At 33.6% G+C, this 20195-nt stretch overlaps 1 protein-coding gene across 12 annotated transcripts in view; it reads right to left on the reverse strand.

The window, feature by feature from the left end:
- The window catches only part of TANC2 (tetratricopeptide repeat, ankyrin repeat and coiled-coil containing 2), a 554326-nt gene that overhangs the window by 395024 nt on the left and 139107 nt on the right, over positions 1-20195 (reverse strand). For all 12 annotated transcript variants that reach the window (XM_079134934.1, XM_079134933.1, XM_079134942.1 and 9 more), the window contains one exon: positions 3509-3580. In XM_079134934.1, coding sequence (XP_078991060.1) covers positions 3509-3580 — 72 coding nt within the window. The remainder of the gene's footprint in view (positions 1-3508; positions 3581-20195) is intronic.

The following is a 20195-nucleotide window of genomic DNA, read 5'->3' on the forward strand; positions in this document are numbered from 1 at the left end:
GGCGGAGCATATGTCTCTACAAATTTGTCAATGTCTTCGGTACTTTCTATTTTGTTGGAATACAGATTTTCAAAGTAGCTTCTCATTATGTTCTGTATCTCAGTGGTGTCTGTTGTGATATTTCCTTTTGCATCTTGTATTTTAGTAATCTGAGTCTTCTCTCTCCTTCTCTTTGTTAGTGTGGCTAAGGGTTTGTCTATTTTGTTTACTTTCTCAAAGAACCAACTTTTTGTTATGTCAATTTTTTGAATAGTTTCTTTTGTTTCAATTTCATTGATTTCAGCTCTGATTTTAATTATTTCCTGTCTTCTACTACTTTTGCTGTTATTCTGTTCTTCTTTTTCTAGGGCTTTGAGCTGTAATGTTAGGTCATTTAGTTGTTGACTTTTCATTCTTTTCTGGAATGCTCTCCATGCAGTGAATTTTCCTCTTAGTACTGCTTTCATAGTTTCCCATAGTGTCCCAAAATAGACCGGTAGATCAATGGTACAGTATAGAGGATACAGACACAAACCCAAATAAATACAATTTTCTCATACTAGACAAAGGGGCCAAAAATATGCAATGGAGAAAAGATAGCCTTTTCAACAGATGGTGCTGAGAAAACTGGAAATCCACATGCAACAGAATGAAACTAAATCCATATCTCTCACCCTGCACAAAAATCAACTCACAATGGATCAAGGACCTTAAATCAGACCAGAGACCCTGCATCTTATAGAAGAAAAAGTAGGTCCACATCTTCACCTTGTTGGCTTAGGACCAGACTTCCTTAACAGGACTCCCATAGCACAAGAAATAAAAGCAAGAATCAATAACTGGGATAGATTCAAACAAAATAGCTTTCTCTCAGCAAAGGAAACTATCAGCAATGCGAAGAGAGACCCTACAGAGTGGGAGAATATCTTTGCCACTCATACGTCAGATAGCGCACTAATTTCCAGGATATATAAAGAACTCAAAAAACTCTACACCAAGAATACAAATAATTCAATCAACAAATGGGCTAAGGATATGAACAGATGCTTCACAGAAGAAGATCTACAAGCAATCAACAAACATATGAAAAAATGTTCACTATCTTTAGTTATAAGAGAAATGCAAATCAAAACTACACTAAGATTCCATCTCACCCCAATTAGAATGGCAATTATCAAGAATACAAGCAACAATAGGTGTTGGAGAGGATGTGAGGAAAAAGATATACTCATACATTGCTGGTGGGGCTGCAAATTAGTGCAGCCACTCTTGGAAAGCAGTGTGGAGATTCCTTAGAAAACTTGGAATGGACCCACCATTTGACCCAGCTATTCCACTCCTCAGCCTATACCCAAAGGATTTAAAGTTAGCATACTACAGAGATACAGCCACGTCAATGTTCATACCTGCTCAATTCACAATAGCCAGACTGTGGAACCAACCTAGATATCCTTCAATTGATGAATGGATAAAGAAACTGTGGGATATATATACAATGGAATATTACTCAGCTATAAAGAATAATAAAATTATGGCATTTTCAGGCAAATGGATGAAATTGGAGAATATCATGCTAAGTGAGATAAGCCAATCTCAAAAATCCAAAAGACGAATGATCTCACTGATAAGCAGATGATGACACATAATGGGGGATGGGAGGGGGGCAAGAATGGAGGAAGGAGGGACTGTATAGAGGGAAAAGAGAGGTGGGAGGGGTTGGGGGAATGAAAAATAATGGAATGAATCAAACATCATTACCCTATGTAAATGTATGATTACACAAATGGTATGCTGTTACTCCATGTACAAACAGAGAAACAACATGTATCCCATTTGTTTAAAAAAAAAAAATCAACTAGTAAAAAAAAAAAAAAAAAAGACAGTGGAAAGAAAATCCCTAAGAATGTGAAGAAAACTGATTTAGTATCAGTTAACTCTGATGATCTAATTCCTGGTTACTTAGAATTAAGATCAGGTAGTTTTCTCTTTGGATCACAGCAATCAGATTTTACTGTTTGAAGTTCACCTTTTGTTATTAAAATTCAATTACACATATTGATTTGAAAAATATTTAACTGACAAATCTCAGAGAGAATAAGATCAATTAATTTGACATATCCATGACATTTAATGAAAATTAAGGTATTTAGTAATAATAATTACTATAATCTTTTGTATTAATTTTATTTGAGGCTTTTACATACATGATCTTATTTTCTTTCTAAATTTTCTTTTATTAAAATAAATTTATACTCTCTTTTGCTTTCTCTCTCCTCCTGGCCTTTCACACTCACTCTCACGTGCGTCCTTTCTCTTTTTCTCTCTTTTTCTCTCATTTTCTCTCTTACCCTGCAGGGAGACACTCTGTTCGCTTAATAAACTCCCTTATGTGGTTAAAAAATAAAAAATAATAAATTAAAAAAATAAATTTATAGGGAGGAGTGAAAAAGTTGATAAATTCCTGACATAATACTATATGCATATTATTTAAGATTAAGTGCTAATGTAAGTTGAAATTTCCAAAGCAACCTAAATATATTATCTCTCTTTTTATCTTGTAACAAATAATTTAATAGTACAGCTCTAAAAAAAGAGTAATGGTTGAGAAAAAAGGGAACAGGATTATGGAGTAAATGAACATCGAGTTTCTACAGGGTTAAAACATTACAAATTTATAAGTTTAAGCTTTATTTTATTTTATTTTAGCTGTTATTAAAGATTCTCTGAAAATCAAACTCAGTAAATTATAGCCTGAAGGTCTGTAGCTTATTCATCAGTTTGTGTTCTCGATTCTTATTCTTTTAAGAGATAATTCATTCATTTAACAACATTTATTTAATAACTACTATATTTCATATATATTTTTTTTCTTGACATGATACAGCAGTAAACAAAACAGACAAAAAGCTGTGTTATCATGGAACATTCATTCTATTTTGAGAAAATATATACAGTAAACATAAAGATGATAATTACTATGAAACAAGAGGAATATGGGAAGGGATAGTCATGCTGTTTTAAATATGTTTGTTAGGAAAGGCCTATCAGAAGATTTCACAGATATGGAATGTTTTTACATTATTACTTCCAAAAATTTAATCAAAAGTCTACAATAAAAAATTTAGACTAAAAAAAGAAAAAAAGTAGGAAGAGCCTAAAATAATACAACAATTTTGCCATTTCTGAGACAGCTAGGACAACAAATATTATATTGATGAAATTTAGAAAAAAACAGTGTATGATGATACTCCCACAAATAATATTGTCAAAAGTTTACTTTTGGTTACATTTCAAAAATTATATTGAGACATATACTGCTATGTTCCAAAATCTTTTAAACCTTAATATCATTTAAAAATGACATGAAACCATTTTTAATTTTCTTGTGGTTTGAATAAAGTATATCATATAGAAATTTTAGATTGTATCATTTAAATCCTAAATGCAAAATGAGAATAACGAGACTAGACTCAGCAAGAATCCCATATGTCCAAATTAAGTATTAGAAAGGAAGAATAGCAAAATTTACCTTGCCCAGAGCGGCTTTGGCGAGAATCTACACTTGACTGTCTTCGATCCGGTGGTTCTTCGCTCCCTCCATCTGCATAAGATTAAAAAAAAGAAGCATAAACAAATGGAAAATGAAACTGATATAAAATCTTCCCTGAAGCCCTCTAGATCTTAAAATCTACTAAATCTATCATTTCTGTTCATATGATCTGGATCATTAAAATATTTGAGGATTTTTTTCCCATATAAAAAATGGTTCTTACTTTTACTCTTGTAGGGGTGGTTTACATTCCAGTCTAAAAGTCTAATGGAAGTGCCAGGGGTTTGCCCCTCTGCAATATGTAGACATTCTCCTCTTCATATTATGCAGTAATTTTATCAACTTTGAAGTCTATTCACAGAATTTCAGTTTAGCAATCTTGCTTTAAAGCAACATTTAAATGAATGGCAGCTATTTATTTCTCTTAAGTTGTCAAAAAATACTCTAAGATGTATTTTTACTGTGATAAAATTACCTTTATATGCTTTAGAAAATAAAAAAATAAACCTATGAAATATGAATAAGAATTGGATTATGAGTTTGCTTTTGCCATGGTTTTTAAATTATATGAGAATAATCCATTTCATTATATACATCTTCATTTTTCAAGAAACAAGTAATAGAACTGAAACTTTTAAAAAGTTATATCAAATGAGTTTAATTAATTTCCTCAATTTTATTAAATAGAAACAAAAATTACCTAAATAAAGTTGTCAGAGTAAAACAAATCAATAGATTGAGAATGTCATAAAGTATATGTAAGATAAAACAATTGAGACTAAATGAAGCTAAAGTTTTAACGTAGTGATTTAAATGCCTATAAATTTTTTTATTTTAGTCAAGTTTAGAATGTATTGATGATTCAACAATTTCCTTTATTCTTTATCTTATATAACCAATTATCTTATTTTTAACTTAACTGAAAGTAGTATCTTGCCCCGTCTCTACTTACACTACTGTAGTTTATTTATTTATTTTGTCAAAGAGCGCATGTATCTACATTCGTCTTTTTTTAAAACACACAGTTCATTTTTAAATTCACTGTTTATATAAAGTTTCTTTTTTAAGAATACTTACTAGATGCAAGGTTTGGCAATAATCAAATACATATATAAAATATATTTATCAAGTATTTTTTATTTTGTACAGGGCTTATCTAGCAAGAATAGCATCATTCAGTCAACTGATTCTAAAAACATAAGATAGTACATAAATGAGCAGAAAATATTTACATCTGATTCCAGTATGACCTCAGCAACTTAATAAAGCACTCCATTAATTTAACTAATCAGATTTATAAAAATAATTTAGCAAGCAAAAGGATATTCAAAATGATAGGCAGTCATATTTTTGTTGCAATATGCAAATACTTTTAAAATCCAATTTTAAATATTTTAAATATTATTTTGGTTCTGCTGTTATTACTTAAGTTACTACATCTGAATAAAAATATAATTAGACATGTTGACAAAATAAGATGCTATCTGAAATACAATGGTAAAAATTTTTCCTTTGACATAATGGGAAAAAGAAAACAAAAAATCTACCTATGCATTATTATCCTAGAATGAATAATCTGCCTCTGTTAAAAATAAAAATTTTAATACTTTAATTTACTCTTTTTGAAGAAAATATACATGTTTATAATCAACTATACTACAAATTCTAAGTAAGCAATTCTATAAATTATATGGATTATTTTTATAATGTTCAATATTTTAAATGAGCCAATTCAAACTTAATTTTTAGGTTTTTAAGCTCTTTAGGAATTGTTTTATGAATTAATATTCAATATGTGAAAAAATCTTTAAATGTTCTCCTTTTCAATATTTAATTAAGAATACAGAGAAAGGTGGCAGATAATCATTGAGTATGGACTATCTGCCAGGTATTTTAGATAATTTATCAAAACCTTTGAAGTAGAGATCCAAGATGTCATAATAGAGGAGGACGAGTTTCTGGCTACTCCTTGGCATAAAACCAACACTGCCCAACAAACCTAAAGGGCTCGCTGCACAAAATTCACGTGTGGGGGAAGAAGCCTCCATCTCTCCAGGCAACTTGTGGAAGACAAAGGAAGGAACCATTTTGCAGCCACGGCACCGGGGCAACTGAGAAAGCCCATTCTTGGTAAACCCAAGTGTGGCCCAAATATAGGCCCAATAAACACAAGTTGCACGGCACAGAGTATGCTTAAGTGACCAGAAGAAAATCAAACGTGGAGAGAGGTTTACACAGGAGACAAATGATCACAGAATTTCACCTGACTCTATCCCAACCCCTCCAATCTGACTGTTTGCAGGACTAGCTGGGAGATACATCTGGCTGGGAACTCAGAAGAGCTGGGAGAAATTGAAGACTGAACCCAAAAGGAGGAAATGTGAGGTCTGCAGCTGACACAGGGATTTAGAATTGGCTCCCCCACAGGAGTGGAACCCATTAAAGTCCTCCAGCGTGGACCAGCAAGTGCTGGGCACTGGAGATGTGCTGATTTAAAATCTCTAGACCAATTACATTTAGTAAAGAGGCAGGAGCCTCCCTAAACCTAAACCCTGCCTCAAGCAGCTGGGCCTACGGGATTACATCTCTCATTCTAACAATCCAGAGGGTGGAGCATTACACTCCAGAAGAACTCCACCTAAAACTGTTGAGAAGAGAAGCTGAGAATATTTTGAACCCCCATGGAAAAAATTCTGTAAGTTTTCATCAAGATTTTTTTTTCTTTTCTCTTTTAAAAATTATTTTTCGCTGTTTAATTGTGACCTTAATGGTACATGGACATTTGTACAGTGTACTATTTTTCTTTTCTTCTCATTTCTAGCATTTTTGATGGCAGTTATTTTACATGGATTTTTTTTTGTGTGTGAACTAGGATGTTTGATTAGTATATTTTAGTTTTGTGTTCTTTTATTTTTAATTTATTTTCAAGTTTTGCTTTATATATTTTTTTTCTCTTGTTTCCCTTGATTCTCTCTTTTCTTCTGCTAAAAGTCAATCTCTATTGTTCTCCCTTTCAGTCTTCCTAAATTTAATCTTTTACTTCTGTCTTCTCTCCTTCTCCCTCGTAATCATCACATCCCATATCACTTCTGTTTTCTCCCTGTCCATCATTTGAAAATGTAAACCCTTTTGCAAACTTGCTGTTTTTATTGTAGGCAATAACTGATCATATTATTTCTATTTATTGTGAAATTAACATTGTAGACATCATAGTAGGAACTACTTTGTTTCATGCTATAAATTGTTTGCATTGGTGGTTGTTGTTATTATTTGTCTCCCCCAAACAGTGAGGTACTAAAATCTTCAGGGATACTGTAAGTTCACATGGTAGAAACTCTACTGCCCCAGATCCATATTGTTAGATGTGTAGACACACAACATGAAAAAGCGAGGGAACGAATAGCCCCAAACAAAGCAAGGTACTTCAATTATGAATCCATTGACACCACAGTGGAAGAAAAGGAGTTTAGACAAGGAGTGTAGAAAGTACACAGTTAAAATGATCTGCAAAGTAAAGGATGATGTAAGAGAACAAATACAGGTAGCAAAAGATCATTTCAATGAAGAGATAGAGATTCTGGTGAGAAAAAAAAAAAAAGAAATTCTTGAAAGGAAGGAAACAATAAACCAAATTAAAAAGTCAATAGAAAGCATCAATAGCAGAGTGGACCACCTGGAAAATAGAACCTCAGGCAATGAAGACAAAATATACTATCTTGAAAATAGAGTTGACCATGGAGAGAAGTTGTTAAGAAACCATGAACATAACTTCCAAGAATTATGGTACAACATGAGAAAAAAAAAAAAAAAAAACAAATTTAAGATTCATCAGGATAGATGAAGGCATGGAGATACAAACCAAAGGAATGCACCATCTTTTCAAATGAAATAGTATCAGAAAAAAATTCCAAATCTGAAGAATGAAATGAAAAATCAACTACAAAAAGACTTACAGGACCTCAAATGTGCAAAATTACAACAGACCCACATCAAGTCACATTGTAATGAAAATACCGAGCATACAGAATAAGGATAGAATATTAAAGGCTGTCAGAGAAAAACATCAGATTACATAGAGGGGGAAACCAATACAGATCTCAGCTGATTTTTCAACCCAGATCCTCAAAGCTAGGAGGTCCTGGAATAACATATACCAAGCTCTGAAAGAAAATGAATGCCAAACAAAAATCCTATATCCGGCAAAATTAAGCTTCAGATTTGAAGATAAAATAAAAACCTTCCATGATAAACAAAAATTTAAAAGAATTTGCAACCAGAAAGCCTGCACTTCAGAATATTCTCAACAAAATATTCCATGAAAATTAAATGAAAAAAAAAAAAAAAGTAAGAACCAGTGAAGGGAGGAACTGCACTAAAGGAATACCTAAACAAAGGAGAAACTAATTAAAATTAAAAACCAGAAATAAACAAAATGACTAGGAACACAAATCATATCTCAATAATAACCTTGAATAATAATGGCCTAAACTCTTCAATCAAAAGACACAGATTGGCAGATCTGGTTAAAAAAACAACACTCAATCATATGCTGTCCCCAAAAGACTCACCTCATAGGCAAAGACATCCACAGAATGAAAGTGAAAGGATAGGAAAAAACATGTATCACTCACATGGATCACCTAAACAAGCAGGGGTTTCTATCCTCACATCAGATAAAGTGGACTTCAAGCCAAAGCTAGTCATAAGGGACAAAGAAGGACATTTCATACTGCTTAAGGGAATCATACATCCACCAGACATAATAATCATAAATATTTATACCCCAAACACTGGAGCATCTACATACATCAAACAAATCCTTCTCAACTTCAAGAATCAAACAGACCACAACATAATAATACTGAGTTTGAACATTTTTATCCATACACATGAATATAAATGTGAATATATATGTAAAAATATACATGAAAATATTTAAATGGATATGGATTCGTATATAGTTTTTTTTTTTGAGATGGATATTAACAATTTTGGTAAGATATAGGATGTAATTATGTAACTGAAGATGTATGAAAATTTATGGGTAAGATTTTGGTTGCCATTAGGGTGCATACATATATATATATATATATGAATGTATATAAACATATACAGAATATATATGTGAAAACATGGATAGTCAAAGTAATATTTATAAATTTTGTATAAAGGTTCATAATTATGGGTAGCGTTAGGTTTAGTTCTGAGTTTCAGCTTTGGTTTAGGGGATGGATTACTTTTGAAACACATATCAATCTATATGAATATAAATATAAATACAGAGGTAATATTATACATCAAAATTTACATACACATACTTTACCTATGGATATTTTTAAGGTAAACAATAGTTATGTGTGAAATCTGGGTTATGCCTGTGGAAATGAGTATATATATAAAATATCTATGGGTTTTTATGTGAATTCATGAATTTAAATCCCCAAATACATATGTATATTCATGTAAAATGTTATGGTTTATATGTACAGAGGTTTCCCTGAGGTAATTGGGTAGGTATAGGACTAATGTTGAAAAATAGGTAGGGTTAGTTTAGGAACTGAATATTTTTATTCATATACAGGAATACAAATACGAATACATATGTAAAAATATATGTGAAAATATTTCAATGAATATAAATTTGTATATAGTTATTTTTCTTTTGAGATGGATGTTTAAAATGTTTTAGTTCTAGTTTATGATTCTATAACTGAATATAAATATATATATAATATGTATGAGAGCATGAATTTGGTTGCTGTTAGGGTATATTTATATATACGAATATATATAAACATATGGGAATATATATATGAAAATATACATGAATATTAAAACTAAAAAATTAACAAGAAAATTAAAAAAAAAAAAGCCTTTAAAGTCAAATGTCTACTTCACAGATGAAGACACTGAAACTCATGATGATTAACTGGATTCAAACCCAAGATGGTGTGATTCATTACTGTGATGGGCTGACATATCTGACTCCATGAGAATGTTATAGGCCAGACTCTAAGGGAAATGACTAAACAGACTCCATTTTGCTCTGAGACTCCATGTTATGTAAGAAATAAGTTTCTCCCATGGGAACACCCCACCTCTGTGCCCATCATCAGTTACTTAGCGTGACATGTTTAATAATATACAATGGCAACTCCTATGAAGTAAAAAATTGCTCTCTTTTGACCTCTACTGCTCTAACCAATGTACCATGTAAACGGTAATTGTGTGGATGTTAGCAACCATTCTTTAGTTTGTACCTAGGTAAGGGTCCCTTTAACCCACTTCCCCTTCTGTCAATGATCTCATGATGTTAGTTTGTAGCAACCATTCTTTAGTTTGTACCTAGGTAAGGGTCATTTTGACCTACTTCCCCCTCTGTCGATGATCTCATGATGTTAGTTTGTAATTGTGAATCATAGCAACAGACACTTAATGATTGATGTGATTTTTGGTATAAGAACCCCTACAACCCTGTGGTCGGGGCTGTTCTCCCAACAGCCATTTTTTGGGGCATTGTGTGAGATAGTCAGCTGACCAGCTTAATAAAGACTCTCAAATTTGGACTTCTCAGTGGTGATCAGTCTGTTCTTAAGTTGCACCCCATAACAATTACATCTCTTTAATACTAACTTCTACCCAAATTTATTAAATATTTGAGTTTAATTTGTTACCATGTTTCCATCTTATTTTCTCCTCAAAAAAAAATGTGTTGAAACATTACAATTCTGTAACTATAGTAATTCTTCCATTGTGGAATAAAAGCTTTCTACTACTAAAATTGATCATGAAGATTTAACTTAAATCCAATCTTTCTATTTCCTTCCAATATAAAGTCAAAACACATATTCTCTAAAGAAAAATATTTTTATAGAAGCACTTGTGTTGAGTTCTCTCTTTCTCTCCAACCCTTCATTCTACTCAAAAAAATTACCAAGTACTTCCTTTGGCAATGAACTGGCTGCAACCAAAATAAACTAAAGTACATCATTATGAATTCTGGGACACTTTGCTATAATCCTTTCTTCACAGGTCTACATAACTGCTCCTTATATGGATATCATTATTTAAGAAATTCTAATATGAAGAAGAAAATTTAGGACCTGACATGCTGTGTTACCAGTATTTTGGTAACTAAAGCTTACTTCATGCATCTGTTCTCCATTTCTTTATGAAATTTGTCACTGCAAACTTAGGTATGTATGTTCTAAAAGGAATTCAAGAAAAATGCTGCCCAAACAAGAAAAGATAAAGAAAAAGCTAGCTCTTTCTAAATATTTACTGTGTGAAAATATGATACATTTTTTTTTTATTTTTTGGTGAAAAGGTCAAGCTCATTACATTGACATGTGAACTATTCTTGAGCTGTAAATATTTTTAACTCACTTATGATCAGGTACGAGGTTAGCTAATATGAGCTGTCAGAGAAATTATGCTGGGAAAAACAAATAAGAACCCTGATCTATCTAAAACATGTTTTGAAAAAAATCTATAAATACATTTAACCTAGAATAATTAGCATTTTAAAAGGATGTACCTGAAATACAATAAGAGGTATGCCAGAATAGAAACCATAGTGGTGATTTTCAACCCTGACTAAATGAACACTTGTGATTCTGTTCCTAACAAACTTTACTTATGGACACTAAAATCTAAATTTCATATAATTTATGTGTCATAAAATACTATTCTCTTTTTTTTTTTTTTTTTTCAACCATTTAGAAATGTAAAAACCACTTCTAAATTACGGCTGACAGTGGCCTAGACCCCTACTCTAACAGCTAGGAGATCAGTTAGAAGGTGGAAAGTGATATTTCTTAAATGACTTGAAAGTATGGTGAGTGAAAATGAAAGGAAGATTCTGCAAATGACACCTAATTTGCTCCAAGGGTTGCTGAAAGTTTAACAGTAGCAAGACCCATTTCTTGGCTTTTTGTAGATGATTTTGGGAATAAAATATAAGAATTCCCAAAAATACCCTGAAGAAATGAAAGACCCCTCAGCTTAATTACCTCATACATATCAATTTCTGTGACCAAGAAAAGCATCTGCAAGATGACTAAAAGTACATAATGCATTGTGGAGGACATATTTTTCCCCAAGTAAAGCTTTATGATTCTTAAAGGGATCAAAGCTGCAATCTTGTGCCACAAAGTAACTCTTAGCAAATACCAAAAAAAAAAAAAAAAAAAAAAGGATGCAATTCCATGCATCCTATCAGATGAAAATGGGATGAAATTAGAAATTGACACAACGAAACCCTACAGAAACAACCAGATGAGCGCATGGAGATTAAACAATTTATTTTTGAATGATGAATGGGAGATAGAAAAATCAAGGGAGAAATTTTTAAAAACTTAAATGAGAATAGTAATACAATATGCCAGAACCTCTGGGACACTATTAAGGTAGTTCTAAGATGAAACTTCATAGCTATGAGTGCCTACACTAGAAAATCAGAAAGATCCCAATTAAAACAACCTAATGATGCATCTCAAGGCTCTTGAAAAAGAAAAAACTAATTCTGAAACCATAGAAAGAAGAAAATAATTAAGATCAGAGCTGAAATCAATAAACCTAAGAATAAAAAACCAAAACATCAATGAAAAAGAGTTGATTTTTTTGAAAATGTAAATAAGACTGTTAAGCCCTTAGCCAAACTAACCAAAAGAATAAGAGAGAAGATCTAAATTAATAAAATTAGAGGTGAAAAGGAGATATGACCACAGACATCACAGAAATCCAGTGGGTCAGCAGAGACTATTTTGAAGACTTATATTCCAATAAATTGGAAAACCTAGAATAGATATATTTCTAGACTCATATAACCTGCCAAAATTGAATCAAGTAGACAAAGAAAACCTGAACAGACCAATAGCTAGCAATGAGACAGAAACAGTAATAAAAACCCTTCCAACAAAGAAAAGTTCAGGACCAGATGAATTCTTAGCTGAATTCTACTAGAGCTTTAAAGAACTAATGTCCGTATTCCTCAAATTATTCCATGAAATAGAAAGGGATGGAACACTTTCAAATTCATTCTATGAAGCTAGTATCACACTCATACCCAAACCAGATAAAGACATATCAAGGAAAGAAAACTATAGACCATTATCCCTGATGAACTTAGATACAAAAATACTTAATATTAGCAAATCATGTTAAACAACATATTAAGATTATACATCATGACCAAGTTGGTTTTATTCCAGAGATGAAAGGATGGTTTAACATACACAAATCAATAAATATAATTCATCCCATAAATCAAATTAAGGACAAAAATCACATACATCCCGATATATACAGAGAAGGCTTTTGACAGAAATCAATACCTATTTATGATAAAAACACTGAATAAACTAGGGAATCCATTGCAACATCATAAAGGTTATATATGAAAAACCTAAAACCGACTTCATAGTAAAGGGGGAAAAAAATGAAAGCATTTCCATTAAAATCTTGAACAAGGGCTGGGGAGATAGCTCAGTTGGTAGAGTGCTTGCCTCACAAGCACAAGGCCCTGGGTTCAATCCCCAGCACCGCAAAAAAAAAAAAAAAAGAACTTGAACAAGACAAGGATGTCTACTCTCACCACTCCTATTCAATATATTCCAGCCAGAGCAATTAGGCAAGAGAAGGAAATAACAGGAATAAACATAGAAAAGGGAAAAGTCAAATTATCACTGTCTGTAGATGATATGATCCTATACTTAGAAGATAAAAAAAAGAAAAACTCCACAAAAAGACTGCTAGAGCTAATAAATTTGGCAAAAAATAGCACATTACAAAGTCAGCATATAAAAAGCAATAGCTTTCCTGTATACCAACAATGAATCTGCTAAGAAAGAAATCAAGAAAACAATTCCATTTACAATACAATCCCGAAAATATATCAAAATACCGAAGACCTTCTGCAAAGAACTACAAAAACAAACAAACAAAAAACCCAGTCCTAAAATTCACTTGTAAGAATAAAAGACCCAGAATAGCCGAAGCAATTCTAAGACAAAAAAAGCAATGCTGGAGGCATCACAATATCTGACTTCAAATTACACTACAGAGCTATAGTAACAAACACTGCATGGTACTGACATAAAAAACAGACACACAGACCAATGATACAGAATAGAAGACATAGAGACAAACACACACATCTGTAGTCATGTGATTCTTGGCAAAGATGCCAAAATATACACTGGAGAAAAGACAGACTTTTTAACAAATGGTGTTGGGAAAACTGGTTATGCATATGTAGAATGAAATTAAGACTTTTATCTCTCACTGTGCACAAAAATAAACTGAAATGAATCAAAGACCTAGGAATTAGAACAGAAATTAAGCAATTCCTAAAAGAAAACATAGAGTCAGCATTCCAACATATAGGCACAGGCAATGATTTTCTCAGTAGGACCCTTACCACTTAGGAAATAATGCCAAAAGTTAATAAACGGGATGGCATCAAATTAAAAGTTTCAGAATAGCAAAGGAAATAATTAGGAATGCAAAGAGAGAACCCACACAATTGGAGAAAACCTTTGCTAGCTTACTCTCCTGACACAAGATTAATATCTAGAATATATAAAGAACTCAAAAAACTCTACACCAAAAAAATCAAATAACCCAATTAATAAATGGGAAAATGAATTAAAGACATTTATCAAGAATAAATACAAATGGCCAACAAATATATGAAAATAATGCTCAAGATTATTAGCAATTATTAGGGAAATGCAAATCAAAACTACACTGAGATTTCATCTCACACCAGTCAGTATGGCAGTCATCAAGTATTCAAATAATAATAAATCCTGGAGGACACGGAGAAAAAGGAACATTTTTACACTGCTGGTGGGACTGTAAATTAGTACAACCACTATGAAAATCAGTAAGGAGGTTCCTCAAAAGAGTAGGCATGGAACCACCATATGATCCAGTTATACCATTCCTTGGTATTTATCCTAAATATTTAAGTCATCATATTACAGTGATACATGCATACCCATGTTTAGAGCAGCATAATGCACAATAGCCAAACTATGGAATCAACCTAAGTGTCCATCAGCAGATGAATGGATAAAGAAAATGTGGTATATAATCACAATGGATTTTTATTCAGTCATAAATAAAAATGAATTTATGTCACTTGCAAGAAAATGGACTGAACTTGAGACCATTATGTTAAGCAAAATAAGCCAAACTCAGGTCAAGGGTCATACGTTTTCTCTCATATGTGGAAGCGAGAGAGAAAAAAAGAAAGGTGTATGGGGTGGGGGGGTTTGCCTGTATCTCATGAAAATCAAAGGGAAGAAGAAAAAAGGGACCAGGGAGCGTGAGGTGAGGAGGAAGGAGAGAAGTGCTGGGGAATGATATTGGCCAAATTATATTGTTATATTATGGTATGAATATGTAACAATAAATCCCATCTTTATGTACTATAATGCACCATTAAAAAAATGTGGAAAGAGCTGGGCATGGTGGCAATGCCTATAATGTCTGCAACCTGGGAGTCTGAGGCAGGAGGATTCCAAGTACAAGGACAGCCTCAGCAACTTAGCAAGATCCTGTCTCAAAATAAAAACTAAAAAGGGCTGGGGATGTGGCTCACTGATTAAGTGTCCCTAGGTTCAATCCCTGGTACAAAAAAAGCAGGGGGAAGGGGAGGAAAAAAGAAAAACTGCAATCTTAGGTCCATTAGTGCCAAACACAGTAAAGCATATTGTATAATACATACAGACATTTCTATAGAAATACAACTGAAGATATAATTTAGTCTTGATACTGGGTTTATCCCCCAGTACTGAGGAAGTGGTGGACGACATGGACTCTGCAATCACTAAGGCCTCTGAGGCAAATTGTGAAGATGATATTTCAGACTGAATATCACTCTAAATAAAACATTGTTGAAATTCACAATATATAAATGACATTATAATACCATTTCTATTTTCATGAAAAACTAATGTATACATCGTTTCTGTAGTCTGATACTTAGGTATGAAACCAAAATTAGATTTTGAACATTAAATTCGATTTTAAAAATTTCTATAGACAATTACTTGGCAGAAACAGTCCATGAAGGTAATTAAAATATTAGCAACTCAACCAAAACTACTACTGGTAACTTATTTTCTGCAAATGCAGAATGAAAATGAGTGCATGTCACAAAATAAAAGATGGCAGAATAAAGTACAACAGTCCACTGTAGAAAACACTCTTTTTACTCAATTTTAAGTTGCTTATACAAGGATTTCATAAAATAAAGAGCAATGAGCCAGGTGCAATGGCACTCACCTATCATCCCAGCTACTTGGAAGACTGAGGCAGGAGGATTGCAAATTCAAGATTAGCCTGGGCAACTTAGCAAGGCCCAGTCTCAAAAAAATTAAAAGGTCTGGGAATATAGCTAAATGACAGAGCACCCTGGGTTTATCCCCAGGACTCAGGAGCAGGTTGAACCCTGAATGAACTCTTATCACTAAAGGCATCTGAATCACATTGCTGAAGGTGATATTCCCCAGACTGCGATAGGTACCTACTTCTTTAAACACAAGGTCACAAAAGTCATGAGTAATTGGGAACACAATACAACTAAAGGACCAGAAAAAAAATAACAGATCATGAATTAGAAGCTGTGAAATTATATTCTTAAACCTCAACAGGCTACAGGAGAAAATGGATAGGCAAGTAAAAGAAATCAGGAAACCAACACATGAACAAAATGAGACATTAACAAAGATAGAAAACATTTTAAAAGAAACAAATTCTGAAGCTAAAGAACACAATGACCCCAGTGAAAATTCCCATATCAAGTTTCAGCAGAAAAATCAAGCAGAAAAAGAATCAGTGAGCTCAAAGACCTAGTCATATAAACAAAAAGAAAATAAACGAAAAAGACAGCCTATGAGTGTCCTGGAATATTATAAAGCAGAGAAATGTACACATTGTGAGTCACAAAATAAGAAAGGAACAGAAAGCATTTTACTTTATTTGTTCTTTTTTATATGTATATGACAGTGAAGTGTATTTGAACATATTATATGCATGGAGTATAACTTATTCTAATTAGGGTCCCATTCTTATGGTTGAAACATGATGTGGAGTTACACTGGTTATGTATTCATATATGAACATAGAAAACTTATGTCCTATTCATTCTACTATTTTTCCTATTCCCATCTCTCCCTCCCTTCTCTTCATTCCCCCTTTGTCTAATCCAATGGATTTCTATTCTTCCTCCCCAACCCCCTTTTTGTGAGTCAGCATCCCCATATCAGAGAGAATATTCAGTCTTTGGTTTTCTGGGATCAGCTTATTTCACTTAGCATGATAGTCTCCAGTTTCATCCATTTACTGGCAAATGCCATAATTTCACTCTTTTTTCGTGCTATGTACTATCCCATTGTGTAGGTGCAGATCCAAGATGGCCAACTAGAGGGAGGCTGTGTTCCTCCTCCTACATAACTCAGGATTCAAGCTGAGGAAAATCTGTTCCTCCGTGAGGCAGTCTGCTGGTCATCAGTCCCCTGCTGTTTGCCCCATTCTTCCATCGTCATCACCTGCTGTCTGCCAGCATATTGCCTTCTTATTGAGTGCAGATCTCTCACTGACTGCCGCCTATCATTCGCCATTTTCCCATTTGCCTGCCTCCTGCCTTTCACCTACCCTTCACCCACTGCCCGAGGTCCACCTACGGATCATCTGCCCTTAGCCTGCAGACAACCCACAGACCACTAGCAGATCACCTGGTGCCCGCTGTTGCCTGGAATTCGAAGGTCACAGTACCCACAAGTTTGGTTCCACATGGCTGCCACCATGTTGGAACAACAACCGGGACCTGCAAGACCTCCAGCCCGACCGACTGCGCTCTGGCTCCAGGACCACCAGCCTGACTAACTACAACGCACACAGACTTGGTGCCCGCACCCTGTGCTGCAGCTCCCCATTTGCCAACACATTTGAAAGCCAGTGCAGTCATCTTGGATTATCCTGGAAGCAGAAGCTGCCATGTATAGGTGGGGCAAATCCCATCCTGAGATGCCTGCTGGAGACTGGAAGCTCACTGTCAGTACCTCAAGTATCAGGCTACTGAAGACTGGGAGGTGTGAATAGTATATGACTGTTATAATAGTGTGAATAGTATATGTGTGAATAGTATATGATTGATTTCTTTTTCTCCTTTTTGAAATGTTAAGCTTTTATATCTTTATTTTTCTTGCTCTATTTTCTTTTGTTTACCTGTTGACTCAGAGTCTCTTTCTCCCTTTTCTCATGCTAACAACCAACTCCTTTTGATTCCACTTTCACTCTTCCTACGATCCAGTACTTATACATACACTTTTCTTATCCCATTAACAGTTACATCCTACACCCCTCCCCATCCTCTTCATCCATTATTAGAAACTATAGACCTTATTGCAAATCTATTGGTTATTACAAATCAATCATTACTGATAATAACCAAACTCATTCTCTCAGTTAATTATGACAATACTGTTAACATCTTCATGGGGGCTATTTGGTTTAGGGCTGCATATAGTTTGTACTGAATGCTGCTAATATTGATCTCCCCCTTAACGAAGAAGTTTTGGAAACCTGCAGGGTCACTATAAGCCTATAAGGGGGAAACTGCAATACTCCAGATCTGCACTACGAGAGGGAAAGATACACACCAACATGAAAAAACAAGGGAATAAAGTGTACCAAACAAACCTAGATGCTATATTAATAGAATCCAATTAAAGTATGGTAGAAGAAATGGAAGAAAAGGAGGTCAGAATATACATAATTAAAATGATCTGTGAAGCAAAGGATGAGATAAGAGAGCAAATGCAGGCAATGAATGATCACTCCAATAAACAGTTAAAAGAGTAACTGCAGGTAACAAAAGATCATTTCAATAAAGACAGAGATTTTGAAAGAAAACCGAACAAATCCTTGAAGGAAACAATAAACCAAATAAAAAACAACAGAAAGCAACCAACGGACTAGATCACTTGGAAGACAGAACCTCAGACAATGAAAACAAAATAATCTTGAAAATAGAGATGACCACACAGAGAAGATGGTAAGAAATCATGAACAGAACCCTCCAAGAAATATGGCATATCATGAAAAGACCAAACTTAACAATTATCAGGATTGAGGAAAGCACAGAGATACAAACCAAAGGAATAAACAACATTTTCAATGAAATAATATAAGAAAATTTCCCAAATCTGAAGAATGAAATGGAAAATCAAATACAAGAGGCTTATAGAACACCAAATGTACAAAATTACAATAGATCCACACCAGGCACATTATAATGAAAATGCCTAACATTCAAAATAAAGCTAGAATTTTAAAGGCTGCAAGAGAAAAGTATCAGATTACATAAGGGAGAAACCAATATGGACAGCATCAGATTTCTCAGCCCAGAGCCTGGAACAACATATTTCAAACTCTGAAAGAACATGATTGCCAAACAAAATCTTATACCCAGCAAAAATAACTTTCAGGATGGAATGAAATAAAATCCGTTCATGATAAACAAAAGTTAAAAGAATTCACAATTAGAAAGTCTGTGCTATCGAACATTCTTAGCAAAATATTCCCTGAGGAAGAAATGAGAAACAACCATGTCAGTCTGCAAAGGGACGAACTACCCTAAAGGAAAAGCCAATCAAAGGAGAAACCAAGCCAGGTTAAAAACCAAAAATAGGCCAAAATGACTGAGAACACAAATCATATCTCAATAACAACCCTGAATGTTAATGCCTAAACTCATCAGTCAAAAGACATAAACTGGCAGATTAGATTTTAAAAAAGGACCCAACAATATGCTACCTGCAAGAGACAAATCTCACAGAAAAAGACCACAGACTTGCGGTGAAAGGATGGGAAAAAAACATACCATGCACACAGACTCAGTAAAAATGCAGCCGTTTCCATCCTCATATCAGATAAAGTGAACTTCAAGCCAAAGTTAGTCAGAAGGGATAAAGAAGGATATTTCATACTGCTTAAGGGAACCATAAATCAGGAAGAAATAATGATCATAAATACTTATGACCCAAACCATAGCCCATCTATGTACATCAAACAAACCCTTCTCAATTCCAGGAACCAAATAGACCACAACACAATAACACTGGTGACTTTAACACACCTCTCTCACCACTGGATAGATCTTAGAAACAAAAACTGAACAAAGAAACCATAGAACTCAATAACACAATCAATAACTCAGACCTAACAAATACATAATATTCTATCCATCAATGAACTCATGGATCCTTTCTCTAAAATAGGCCCTATGTTATGCCACAAAGCAACTCTTAGCAAATAAAAAAAAGAGAGATACTACCTTGTATTCTATCGGATCATAATGGAATGAAATTAGAAATCAATGATAAAATAAAAAACAGAAACTACTCCAACACCTGGAGACCAAATAATAGGCTATTGAATGATGCATGGATAGCAGAAAACATCAGGGAGGACATAAAAAAAAATTCTTAAGGATAAAAGTGAACACTGATACAATGTATCAAAATCTCTGGGACACTATGAAAGCAGTACTAAGAGGAAAATTCACTGCATGGAGTGCTTATTCAAGAAAAAAAAGTCAACAACTAAAAGAACTAACACTACATCTCAAAGTCCTAGAAAAAGAAGAACAGAA

Source organism: Sciurus vulgaris, assembly GCF_902686455.1.
Source record: "Sciurus vulgaris genome assembly, chromosome: 3".
Taxonomy (NCBI): domain Eukaryota; kingdom Metazoa; phylum Chordata; class Mammalia; order Rodentia; family Sciuridae; genus Sciurus; species Sciurus vulgaris.